At 42.8% G+C, this 12,906-nt stretch overlaps 1 protein-coding gene across 1 annotated transcript; it reads left to right on the top strand.

Annotated features, from left to right (window-relative positions):
* Positions 1–2,573: 2,573 nt before the first annotated feature.
* hoxb1b (homeobox B1b) lies at positions 2,574–8,938 on the top strand (the record flags this gene model as incomplete). Its single annotated transcript, XM_084323047.1, has 4 exons — positions 2,574–3,132; positions 3,460–3,713; positions 5,579–5,737; positions 8,339–8,938. 4 exons carry the CDS (start codon positions 2,574–2,576, stop codon positions 8,936–8,938), a joined length of 1,572 nt encoding a protein of 523 aa, XP_084179173.1.
* Positions 8,939–12,906: the final 3,968 nt, after the last annotated feature.

Below are 12,906 nucleotides of genomic sequence, written 5' to 3'. Positions count from 1 at the left end.
TTTGCTAACAAAACACAGATTCCCCGGAAATCAAAACAGAAAACCCCCACCACAAAAAACATATTCCCTTGGATGAAAGAGTCCAGGCAAGCAAATCACAAAAAGAGCAACGAAATTGTAGGTGTGTATACGGGTAAATTGTGTAAAACACAATAATAGCCTGACAACTGTTTTGACATTAGCCTTTTTTGTAAGTTCACCAAAATAACACATGTAATAATTAAATCACACAGTCAGATAATTAAAGAAATGTCTGCCCCCACATGTCTTTCCATTCAAACGGCCTGCTATTTATTCTGCATTATAGCAATCTAATCTTGTTCTTGTGTATTTATTTGTGTTTCGACAGACTGCTCTGATGAAGAGAGGTGCCCAACCACGACCGCTGCTTCCAAGAGGGCGCGCACCGCGTACACGAGCGCGCAGTTGGTGGAGCTGGAGAAGGAATTCCACTTCAATCGCTACCTGTGCCGCTCGAGGCGCGTGGAGATGGCCACCTCGCTCAACCTCCACGAGAGGCAAATAAAAATATGGTTTCAAAACAGGAGGATGAAGCAGAAGAAGGACGACAAATCAAAAGGATTCGCATGCTCTTCCTCTCCCGATAGCCCGACTCTTTCGAGTTTGGGTTATGTTCACCTGAGCAACGATTATGAGACGGTTTCCCCACCATTATTAAAGCCCCCGCAGAAAATGCTCATTCCAACAGTCTACCCAAACTCGACAAAAGCACACTCATCATTCCAACAGAAATATTCAGAATGTGATCCTCGAGGTCTCCAGGATCATTTCACCAACGGTTCACAATACGACGTGAACTACAATGCCATGTGCTCCACTTCACAAACACCAACTCCAGATCAAGGCCTAAGTGATCTACACGCTTCATTTTTCTCAGAAAACTACTGCTCTCAGGAGAGGATCATGCAAGCTCCAAAACTGACTCATTTGTAACATGTTTTTGACTCTGTCCCTGATTAGATGTCCATGATGTAGGTCTAGCTGTTTCCAACACTTTTGCATCTTGTGTGGCCATAACCAATTCAGGAGATATATATATGAATATGTTTAAAAGTGTGAAATCAGACTTCACTGGTTGCAATGGAAGACTTATTGGCCCAAGGCCTATAATGTGCAAAGAAGAGAATGCTTTTATGCATGAACAATTAGAATTTTGGGGTAAAATATATGTATGTACCGGTATTTATTTATTATTATAATATATTTTTTAAATATTTATTTATTTATTTATTTGACTTCATTGAACGAAGCTTTTGAATATTCAAGAATAGGCCCACACCTTAAAACGTATGCACACAAATTAACGATATATAGGCTCTTTGCTCCCTTGCAATATCTATTCACATAGATTAGAACAGTGTTCATATCTTCAGTTAAAATAAAAAGATCACCTATATGATATTAATACGTGCAATTTGTATTACATTTCCAACCTAAATCCACTATAGTCGAATTGAGCCTCCGAGTATAACCAAAATAAGAAATGTAATAAGGGCCTTTCATACAATACAATCCAAACCTGAAATAGCCTATAAAGCATAATCTATTTTTATTCCATGTTTTATGAAGACCTATAGCGCATACTCAGGCCAGATAACCTCTTTTCCAATTATAAGCATTTCGATATAGGCAATTGATTAGGCTACTTATTATGCTTTTAAAGATAACCTATACAGCCTGAGTTATAGCTCTCCAACTCAGAGGCACAAGGCCAATGCGTCTTTGTTCTCTCGTGGGTAGCCTAAATTGGGTAACAGAAGCTGTCAATCTTTTAAAAGAGCAAAAGATTGATCACTGAATTAATTGCACTGCTCTCGTCTACATAGTGTCTGCTTTCGACATATGTGGCTGCAGAAATCTTCGAAAGGCAAGGTATTTTTGTTCTCATTCTCACACTCGCATTTTCAATAGATAAATAATGTCCTCTAGATCCATTTCATAACCGAATTGAAAAATAAAACCACTAGCGTATAAGCGAATTTATAAAATTAGGAGAATAAACTATGACAACAACATTGCCTAACTTATCTTTAAAATAAAATCCCCTTTGGTGTCAGTATATTTAAGTCGATGCATTTATGGTAACAATTTAACACATTTTGTAAATATTTATTAACAATTAGCCTACAACAACGTTATATTGCAATGATGGAAGACCAGCCAAAGAAAGTGTTGGTCCTAATTGATACACTTACAGTATTTTCTATTTTCTTTTCTTTTTTTTATTGTTTTACAATACTTGGTGAATGGTTGTAACCTAAATGTGCTTTGTGTTTGTATTCTTGTCAGATTGATGGGCCATTTTGATTTAAGCATTTGTCATGTAAATGCGAGACGTTTGATGGACGACCCTACAGACTTGACAAACTGCTATAGGTCCCTTGCCATTGGCGTGAAGTGAGTCACATGGTCTGTCACGAAGGTGATATGAGCTTGGAAGGCAGTTTTACAGCTTTGACATACTACCTAGAGGTTAGGGCAAGGGGAGCACCAATTAATGACTGTTAGGTCTTGACTCTTCATCAATTCCGCTGTAACAACAACAACACAGGATGAACTCTTACTTAGACTACCAAGTTTGTAACCGAGGAACGAATATATTCAGTGCCAAGACTGGATACCATAATTTAAACCATGGATACATCTCGTCTTTACCTTCCAATTCGTGCGCAACAAGTGATAGTTACGGATCCATCGGAACTCCCACGGCTCCTCATCAGACTCCGAGCCACCCTCTCCACCAGACACATGTCAACTTAGATCTACAGTTTACAGCACCGGGAAACTCCATGTTTGCTGCGCACATTGGGTCAACTTTGGAATACGGACATCACCAATACGGTCTCAGTCACGAGCAAGAACGAGGGTTCATTCATTCGCCTGTTTCTGCCGTTGGGACAAACATGTCTCCCTATGCCGGGGACAATTGTGGGCCTGGAGTAACGCAGAGTAGCCCATATCTAAATTTCGGAGAACAGAGGCAACAAGACTATTCAGAAAGTGTTTATTCGAGGCTGCCTCCACAGAGTGGCGAGAAGGAGTTGGATCATGCAGAACAGACTTCTAAAACTTTCGACTGGATGAAAGTGAAGAGGAATCCACCCAAAACAGGTCTGTTCTTCAGCCTCACAGAGACAGGGACAGAGGGATAACACTTGTCAAAATACACTTGTAAAACACCCGAATGTATGTGTGTATTAGAGCACAGTGCAATGCCACATTTATTGAATTTCCAGTCATTGCATTCACTGGAAATATGACCCAAGTGGCTGAAAGTACATGTATAAAGTATTTAGTTTGACATGACTGTTTGTTAATCGTATTTGTGATGTAACTTTTCATTCTCATATTTACATCCACAATTCCCTTCATTAGCCACGTTATAGTTTCATGCTTCTCTATCCACTCATTCGTCATTCATCCATTTCCCCCACACAGCTCTCTCGTCTGAATACGGCCAGCAGAACGTGATTCGCACCAACTTCAGCACCAAGCAGCTCACCGAGCTGGAGAAGGAGTTCCACTTCAACAAATACTTGACCCGGGCTCGGCGCGTGGAGGTCGCCGCGAGTCTCGAGCTCAACGAGACTCAGGTGAAAATCTGGTTCCAGAATCGCAGGATGAAGCAAAAGAAGCGCGAGAAAGCTGGAGGTGTAAATGCTCACGCGCCTGTGGACAACTCTGCTATGAAAGTATTTTCCCCTGACACTTCTCCCAAGGAGAACAGCGACGAGTCTGTGGCTTGCAGTAGTAGGCTATAGCAATCTCCAATGTCCTCCCTGCTGCCATATCATTCCAGACAAACTGAAAAAGGCTTGTGGACTACATCTGGAACAAAAAGGGTCTATTTTGTGCTTATGTGCTATAGTGCATTCATTTGGTATCTGAATTGGATGCCGAGATACTTGGTGATAAGTTTTTCTCAGATGTTTTTTGCAGTTGTAACATGTCCTTGTCCATAAAATGTATTGTGTTTTGTGTTCTAGCACTGGTGTTATTATCAGTGCAGCTGTTTTGCACTATTTATTTACAGGGTATTTTCCAACAGTTGTTCCGATTGTTTAGCTTATTCTATGATAATATACAATACAAATAAAGAACATGGTTTCAGAACGTTTTGCTTTAAGTGTTGTTCATAAAGGAAGGATGGTGATATAAATACAAACTATAACTGTCAGTTTAAATCTTTTTCAAGTCAGGAATAATTTGTTTTCTCTAAGTTATGTTAATGTGCAACTGGCCTCCCCCACACACACAAATGTAACACATTTTTCCTGAATCAGAATAGTTTTAGGTTGCATTTACAACACAGAAAATGGCCCATATTTGCCACCAGTTTGTAGTTTCACCAAACTCTTGCATAATGTGACAAGAGGAATCTTTCACCACACATGGGGTAGCTCCCAGTGACCTCTTCACCTCCAAATACCTCCAGGGGATCTAAACATGACAACAAACTCCAGGATGCCAGGTTTCACACTTGATTTGTTACCCAAATTCTATTTGGATACAACTGACACGTTCTCACTCCCACTTCTATTCCCCATTGCTTTTTTTTTTAATCCATCAAGTTTGAGAATGATTTTCACAGTTAATTCTTTACATTTCTTATAGGAAAGAACCCACAAGGAAGAAACAGATAGTTTAACATTGTACTACTTTCTTTCCCTTCATCCCTCACTAAACATGTGAAAGAGTTGACTGCATCTGATAGTATAGGGGCAGCAGTTTCAATATTTGCACTGGGTGTGTGAGGTTTGCACACAGACTTTCTGCCCAAGCAGCACTAGCCTGTCGGTGCCCTTTCCCTAAAGCTGAGGTTCATGCAGAGTTCAGGCCGCAAATGAATTCAGAGTCAATCTGTCAAGAGAGACACCAGAATGCATTCCTGAAATCAACTCTCAGGGTTCTCTCACTTTATTTTTGCAGCAAGTTCTTTTTGTTTAAATATATACGTATATTTTAATCAGGACCAAAACTTTAGGACATTCAAAGATTCTTTCCACTATTTAGCTTGTGGTGTCCCAATAACTCATAGGCTCCAGTGATGTGAATAGGCAGGCTGGATATTAAAACACACACAAGCACTTGAAGCAGCATCAGTTTGCCCGTCTCTCACCACTATATCAATAATGAATATGTTTTCCACCAAATAGCAAACTACAGTTGAAAATACCCCACCGCCAATTTGGGTAAATTAGTAAGGGGTTCTGTGGTTTGCCACCATGCATCATGTATTTTTTCACACAGGCACACAGGCACGCACACACACACACACACACACACACACACACACACACACACACACACACACACACACACACACACACACACACACACACACACACACACACACACACACACACACACACACACACACACACACACACACACACACACACACACTCACAAACCAAAAGCTGCGACGGCAAAGACACAAGGCCAAGGACTATAGATTGTGGTGAAAAGTGACAGATCCAGCGCCAAAAAAAGGGGATGGTTGAAAAAACAAGTGCGGGACTTCATTCCGGAGGTGCGATCCCTGCCATCTATGTAGGTAATACCTCAAGAGATCCCAGCAGGCGTTCCATCTGGAGGTGTCAGAGACAGTGCTGGAGCCAACACCTCGGAGACAGATGTTCAGCTGAGGCGGAGGAGGAGGAGGAGGATGTTTTTCACCATCGAATCAGAGTGGCACTCCGCTTCACTGGAGAATGTGAGCTGGCAAGGAGAAGAGAGGGCTGGAAAATGGTTTTGAGAACAGGGGAGACAACAAAGTCTTTAAAGGTTTCATAAAAAAATCATTAATATATCCATCTGGCACCCAGGCTTGATCTCCCATTCCTCAATTGGCTCATCTAGCTCCGTGGTTTCTTGCATGGAATGCTTATAGTTCTCGGTCTTCCAGCATGGCTGCCTGTAACATAGCAACCGTTGCTATGTGCAAAACAACATCAACAGTTGATATGCGTTATTATTATATGAGAAATACATCAACAAGAACATTATCATTTCCAGTCTTATTACTGGATCTTGTAAACAAATCACATGCTTTTACAGTGTTTATCTCTACCACTGCACAGAAATTAGACATTTTCTTTTGAAAGTGGTTACCAATGGTTACAGGCAACCATACAAGAAGAAAGAGAACTACACAAACATGCAGTGCTATATAGGCCTCTTCAGTTAAGTTTCATGTGATTTAGAAACTCTAAATCTCTAAAGACTCAAAGGACTCTGCTATTGTATCTGGTTTTGTGGCACTGCTGTGAAGGAAGGGTGTGCTGCATTTACAACACCAGCCAAAATGAGAGCACAATCACAATGTGGCACAATCATTGTTTTATCTCGATTATCTTGTTTTCATGATAGTGGGAAGCCAAAATCGTAACTGAAATTGAAACTCTATTAATCACCCAGCCCTATCTCAATGTCCTCAAAGAAATAGTCAATCCTTGAATAGGATGTGTGTCTGCTTGAATAGGATGTGTGTCTGCTTGAATAAAAAGTCCCCCTGCTTCTTGGAAGCTTGCTTCTCCATATATCCACAAGGGCCTGCTTCTACAGATCGATGTTTGGAGTGCTCTGCTCGTTCTAGACAGAGAGAGCATTAGAGGCAGGTTGTCGATCCATTAGCTTCAACATTATATAAGATATCCTCTCATCAGCAGCAGGCCAGAGCTATACTGTAATATCATATTGAACAGTGTCTTGATGATGCCGGGCTCATCTTCATTAGGACGCGTATACATTTATGAGGGACTCTTCCACGCCATCAGTTAATCCATTAACCAAAATATAGCTCCCCTCAGTATCTTTATGTACCAAATGTTTATGTGAAATTGATTTGTCTGTATAAGTATGGATACTCCCTTCTTTTTTCCTGATTGCTGTGAAGAGTAATATACTTTATCTGTTCAAGACTTTTTTTTAACATTTCATGTTCCTCATCAGATAAATGGGTTTCCTGTAGAAATGCTATATCCGACAGTGTTTCAGCTGGTGTAGAATTGTCTTTCTCTTAACAGGACTATGAAGACGTTTAACATTACAGCATATCATTTTCAGTGTGCCCGTTACTTAATATGTAATTTGTTTGTACTTCGATCCCCTGCTACTGGAAGCTGTGGAAGAGAGATGGGGAGGAAAAACGAACAGCTTGCACATAGATCTTGTATATTGTTACGTGTTGCGGTGTGGGGTGGAGGTTGGTTCTTTCATCGCTCCACTGTGTCTGTACATCAAAATTAGAATCAGAATTTGACAGTAATTTGACTTGAGTCAATTTACTGTCAAATTCGAGTCAAATTCTGATTCTGATTCTAATTTTGATATTAAGTATCTAAAAGTATCTAAAAGATCTAAGTTTGATATTATCAGCATGACATGTCAATACCTCAAGCTCACATTTTAACCATTCCCTGCTGCACCCACACCCCTTACCCTAAACTGGGTTTGTATCCTATTCCCTACCGCCACACCCCTTACCCTAAACCGGGTTTGTATCATATTCCCTACCCCCACACCCCTTACCCTAAACCGGGTTTGTATCATATTCCCTACCCCTACACCCCTTACCCTAAACCGGGTTTGTATCATATTCCCTACCCCTACACCCCTTACCCTAAACCTCGTTTGTATCATATTCCCTACCCCTACACCCCTTACCCTAAACCGGGTTTGTATCATATTCCCTACCCCCACACCCCTTACCCTAAACCGGTATCATATTCCCTACCCCTATACCCCTTACCCTAAACCGGGTTTGTATCCTATTCCCTACCCCTATACCCCTTACCCTAAACCGGGTTTGTATCCTATTCCCTACCCCTACACCCCTTATCCTAAACCGGGTTTGTATCCTATCCACACACACATGCGCACACACACACACACACACACACACACACACACACACACACACACACACACACACACACACACACACACACGCACACACACACACACACACACACACACACACACACACACACACACACACACACACACACACACACACACACACACACACACACACACACACACATACACACACAATGAGTAGCATAGATGTTTGGCAAGGGGATTGGGTTTCTTCATTGAACGCTTATCCTTATCACTAGGGCACAAGTATCTTGTGTTTTATTATAAATTAAATATGAGGAGTGCAAGTAAATAATGTAATCAAAAAGGAGTGAGATATGCAGACATACTTACTTACTACAGCTGTACTTTTCAGTTTTTTTTACTTCAACAAAAACAACAGGAATCTGGATAAAGAAAAGAGATGGTAACCTTGTTGTTCTTATTTTTAAAGGCAGGATCCCTGTGGGAACAGAAAGTGGTTCTGCACACAGAGGGACAGAGCCAGGTGAAACACAGACAGAGCCAGGTGAAACACAGACAGAGCCAGGTGAAACACAGACAGAGCCAGGTGAAACACAGACAGAGCCAGGTGAAACACAGACAGAGCCAGGTGAAACACAGACAGAGCCAGGTGAAACACAGACAGAGCCAGGTGAAGGACAGACAGAGCCAGGTGAAACACAGACAGAGCCAGGTGAAACACAGACAGAGCCAAGTGAAGGACAGACAGAGCCAGGTGAAACACAGACAGAGCCAGGTGAAACACAGACAGAGCCAGGTGAAGGACAGACAGAGCCAGGTGAAACACAGACAGAGCCAGGTGAAACACAGACAGAGCCAGGTGAAGGACAGACAGAGCCAGGTGAAGGACAGACAGAGCCAGGTGAAGGACAGACAGAGCCAGGTGAAACACAGACAGAGCCAAGTGAAGGACAGACAGAGCCAGGTGAAGGACAGACAGAGCCAGGTGAAGGACAGACATAATGACCTACACTACGGGTTGTATGAAACTAGTTTGATTTATATCTCAAGTCTCACTGACATGATATAAAGGGTGTTTGTTCCCTCAGCTGCAATGTAAAGATGACAGAATGCTACTTACTTTTATATTAAGTGATATATTCAATCACAAGGGAAACGCTTAAGTGCTTATATAAGTAAGTGCGTTTATTTAATATAGCACATTTCATAGAGCAGAGTCACAAAGTGCTTCACAAAGAATAAAAAAATTATTTTTAATAAAATACAAAAAGAATAAATAAGACCATGAAATAGTCAAATAAGAAAACAAACAACAAACAACAAAGACCTTAAACAGAAACACTCACAATTACAAGACAAAGGCCAGTTTGAATAAATTAATCTTCAGCTGCTTTTTAAAGGCGTCAACAGAGACTGCAGACCGTATGCCTATAGAAAGAGCGTTCCACAAAGTCTGAGCCGTCACTTCAAAAGGCATGATCACCTTTTGTTCTGAGTCGAGAGCGAGGGACAACATGCAACCAATGTACAAATATGCGGTGCCATTACTGGTAATGACTTACTTGACTTAAGCCTTTGCACTCCCTGCGGAGCATAGGCCACTGACGATTTCTTTCCATGTTGCACGGTTTTTGGCCTCCCGAACGATGTTGTGCCATCCCAGTCCAGCCTCTTTCATTTCCCCTTCCCAAGAACGGCGCCAGGTGTTTCGAGGCCTGCCGCGTTTCCTCTTTCCAGGTGGGTTCCATCGTAGGGCTTGCCGGGTGATGTTTGTGTCTTCCTTTCTCAGGGTATGGCCTATTCACATCCACTTTCTCTTCTTTATTTCTTCTGGCGGGGGTAGTTGTTTTGAGCACTCCCACAGGTCCAGATTTGTAATGACATTTGGCCATCTTAGAATGCGGCGGAGGCAGGAATTTATGAAGGACTGTACTTTCTGCTTCAGCCCTACGGTTGTCTTCCAGGTCTCCGAGCCATACAGGAGGACTGATTTAACATTGGAGTTAAAAAGATCCTCAGCTTTGTGTTGGTTTTTATTTTGCGAGACCTCCATACTCGACCAAGTAGGTTGTATGCCGTTCTTTCTTTTCCGATTCGCACTCTGATGTCTTCTTCTGTATCTACTATGCTCCCAAGGTAGGTAAAGGAGTTAGTTTCTTCGATGGCCTCTCCCTCTAGTTCAATGTTTTGCTGGCACTTCGTGTTGATCTTCATAATCTTGGTTTTTACCCTATTGATCTTCATTCCTAGAGTTGAGGTTGTTTCCTTTAGTTTGTTGGTCTTTTGTTGCATTTGCTGGTGACTGTGTGATAAGAGAGCTAGGTCATCTGCAAAATCGAGGTCTTAAAGCTGGTGCATCAGTGTCCACTGGATGCCGTTTCTGGCTCCTTCTGTTGTCTTCTTCATGGTCCAATCAATGGCCAGCAGGAACAAGAAGGGGGACAGCAGGCAGCCTTGTCTCACTCCGGTCTTTATCTCGAACGGGTTTGAGGGCTCCCCTCTGTGCAGTACCCTACTTGTCATCCCGTCATAAGTCATATGATCCTCTGATGATGTTGATGTACTTCGGTGGGATTCCATAGTGCTCCATCAGGTGCCACAGACTGTTCCTATCTAGACTGTCAAAGGCCTGTTCGAAATCGATGAAATTGATGTATAAGGAGCTGTTCCATTCCAGGGACTGTTCGATGATGATCCTCAGTGTGGTGATCTGGTCTATGCATGACCTTTCTTTCCGGAATCCTGCTTGATGGTCTCTGAGGAGCATGTCAACGGCAGTCTTCATCCTATCTAGAATTATCCGGTTGAAGACTTTGCTGGCGGTTGAAAGTAGCGTGATCCCCCGGTAGTTCTTGCATAGTGCAAGGTCCCCTTTCTTTGGTATCTTCACTATGTAGCCTTCTTTCCAATCTTTGGGTATCCTTTCTTCTTGCCAAATTTTCCTCATGAGGGGATGGAGTGCTTTGATGCTTGTAGTGATGTCGGTCTTGAATGCTTCACTCGGAATGGTGTCTGGTCCTGCTGCTTTCCCATCTCTCAATTGTGATATTGCTTTCCTAGTTTCTTCTTTTGTTGGGGGGGTCATTTTCAGTGGGAGGGTGTATGATGCTGCTTGTATATCTGCTGGGATGCTCGCTGGTGCTCTGTTGAGCAGCTCTGTGAAATGTTCTACCCATCTCCTTGTTTGTTCTTCCTTTGTGGATAGTGTGTTTCCTGCCTTGTCTTTTATGGGCTTCTCTGATCTCATCCTTCTCCCCGAGAGCTTCCTGGTGATGTTGTATACCTCTCTCATGTTTCTCTGTCCCGCTGCTTCTTCTGCTTGTGTAGCAAGCTCTTCATAGTAGCATCTCTTGTCCGCCCTGACCTTTTTCTTTATTTCTTTATGGATCCTGTTGTATTCCTTTGTGTGCTTCTCCTTGGCTGCTCTCGTCCTGGCATTGTTGAGGTGGTCCTTTGCCTCTTTCCTCTCCTCCATGCTGTCCAATGTTCTTTGGGTGATCCACATTTTGTTTTCTTTCTTTCTTCTTCCCAGACTTTCCTCGCAGGTTGTTTGCCACACGTTTTTGATCTTCTCCCAGCTTTCGTCGATTTCTTCTTCCCCACTGCCCATTTCAGCCAGGGCCTGGAACTTGTTCCTCAGTGTGATCTGGAAGTGCTTCTGGTGTAGTTTTTCTTCCAGTTTCTTGGTGTCATACTTTGTTATTCTGTTTCCTGGGGTCCCCCTTTTCAGCTTCAGTTGTACCTTTGCTATGACTAAGTGGTGGTCTGATCCCACATCTGCACCTCTCTTTGTTCGCACATCGAGCAGAGATCGTCTGAACTGCTTCCTGATGCATATGTGATCGATTTGGTTGCATGTTTTCTGATCAGGGGACACCCATGTGGTCTTGTGAGTTTCTTTATGTGGGAAAAAGGTTCCACCAATTACCAGGCTGTTGTCTGCACAGAAGTCCAAAAACATCTGCCCATTTTCGTTTCTGCAGCTCACTCCTTGCTGTCCCATGACTGGTACGTATCCGTTGTTTTCTTTTCCCACTTTGGCGTTCATGTCGCCCATCAGTATAACCACCTCCATTTCCGTTGCTTTGAGTAGTGTGTTCTGTAGTTTTCCATAGAACTCCTCCTTTGACTCTTCTGTGGCATCGTTGGTTGGTGCGTATGCCACAATGATCCTGAGTGTGATTCTTGGATGAGACGTTCTGAACTTTGCTGTGATGAGTCTAGAGGAGACTGGTTCCCATCCAATGAGAGCCTTCTCCGCCTGTGTTGAGAGCATGATGCCTACCCCCTGTGTGTGGGGGGCGCCTTCTTCTTCATGTCCAGAGTACAGTATCTGTTTTCCGGATGCTAATCTGCTCTCTCCTGAACCTATCCATCTTGTTTCATTTAAACATCAAACATCAAAACAAACTGGTCAGACTACTGCTTGACCTTACTCCTAGAACCCACCTCACCCCTGCCCACTTTGACAACCTAGGATGGCTTAGAGTAGACGACAGAGTACAGCAACTTGCAATGGGCCTGGTCTACAAGATACACTACACGACCAAGGTACCCATGTACATGTCAAAATACTTCCCAAAGGTCAGTGAATACCACGATCACAACACCAGAGGGAGCTCCACAAATCATGTTAAACCCAGATTCGGCTCAAATAAGGGACTAAACACGTTTCGCAATTATGCCACATCAATGTGGAACGCCCTACCCAAAGCTGTAAAGGAATGTGGATCACTACCCACTTTCAAAACCTCTCTCAAGGGACACCTACGGGAGACTGCAATTCAAAACTGGCCCCTGTAAATATCCTAACCCAACCCCCTCCAATGTACAGTCATTTACCTAGTATGGTTTTGACAATAGTCCAATGTACAATTTTGTTTGTTTGTACAGTGTCTCCTCCCCCCCCCTCAATGTACAGTTTTGCTTGTTTATACAGTGTGTCTCCCCCCAACCACCTCCAATGTAAATGACCCAGTATGGTTGTCAATATCCCAATGCACCCAACCCCCCCCACCCAACCTCCTCCAATGTACA

This window comes from Notolepis coatsorum, assembly GCF_963971535.1.
Source record: "Notolepis coatsorum genome assembly, chromosome: 10".
Classification (NCBI taxonomy): domain Eukaryota; kingdom Metazoa; phylum Chordata; class Actinopteri; order Aulopiformes; family Paralepididae; genus Notolepis; species Notolepis coatsorum.
Note: the sequence above shows the minus strand (reverse complement) of the source record. Positions and strands in the feature narration are given on the sequence as shown.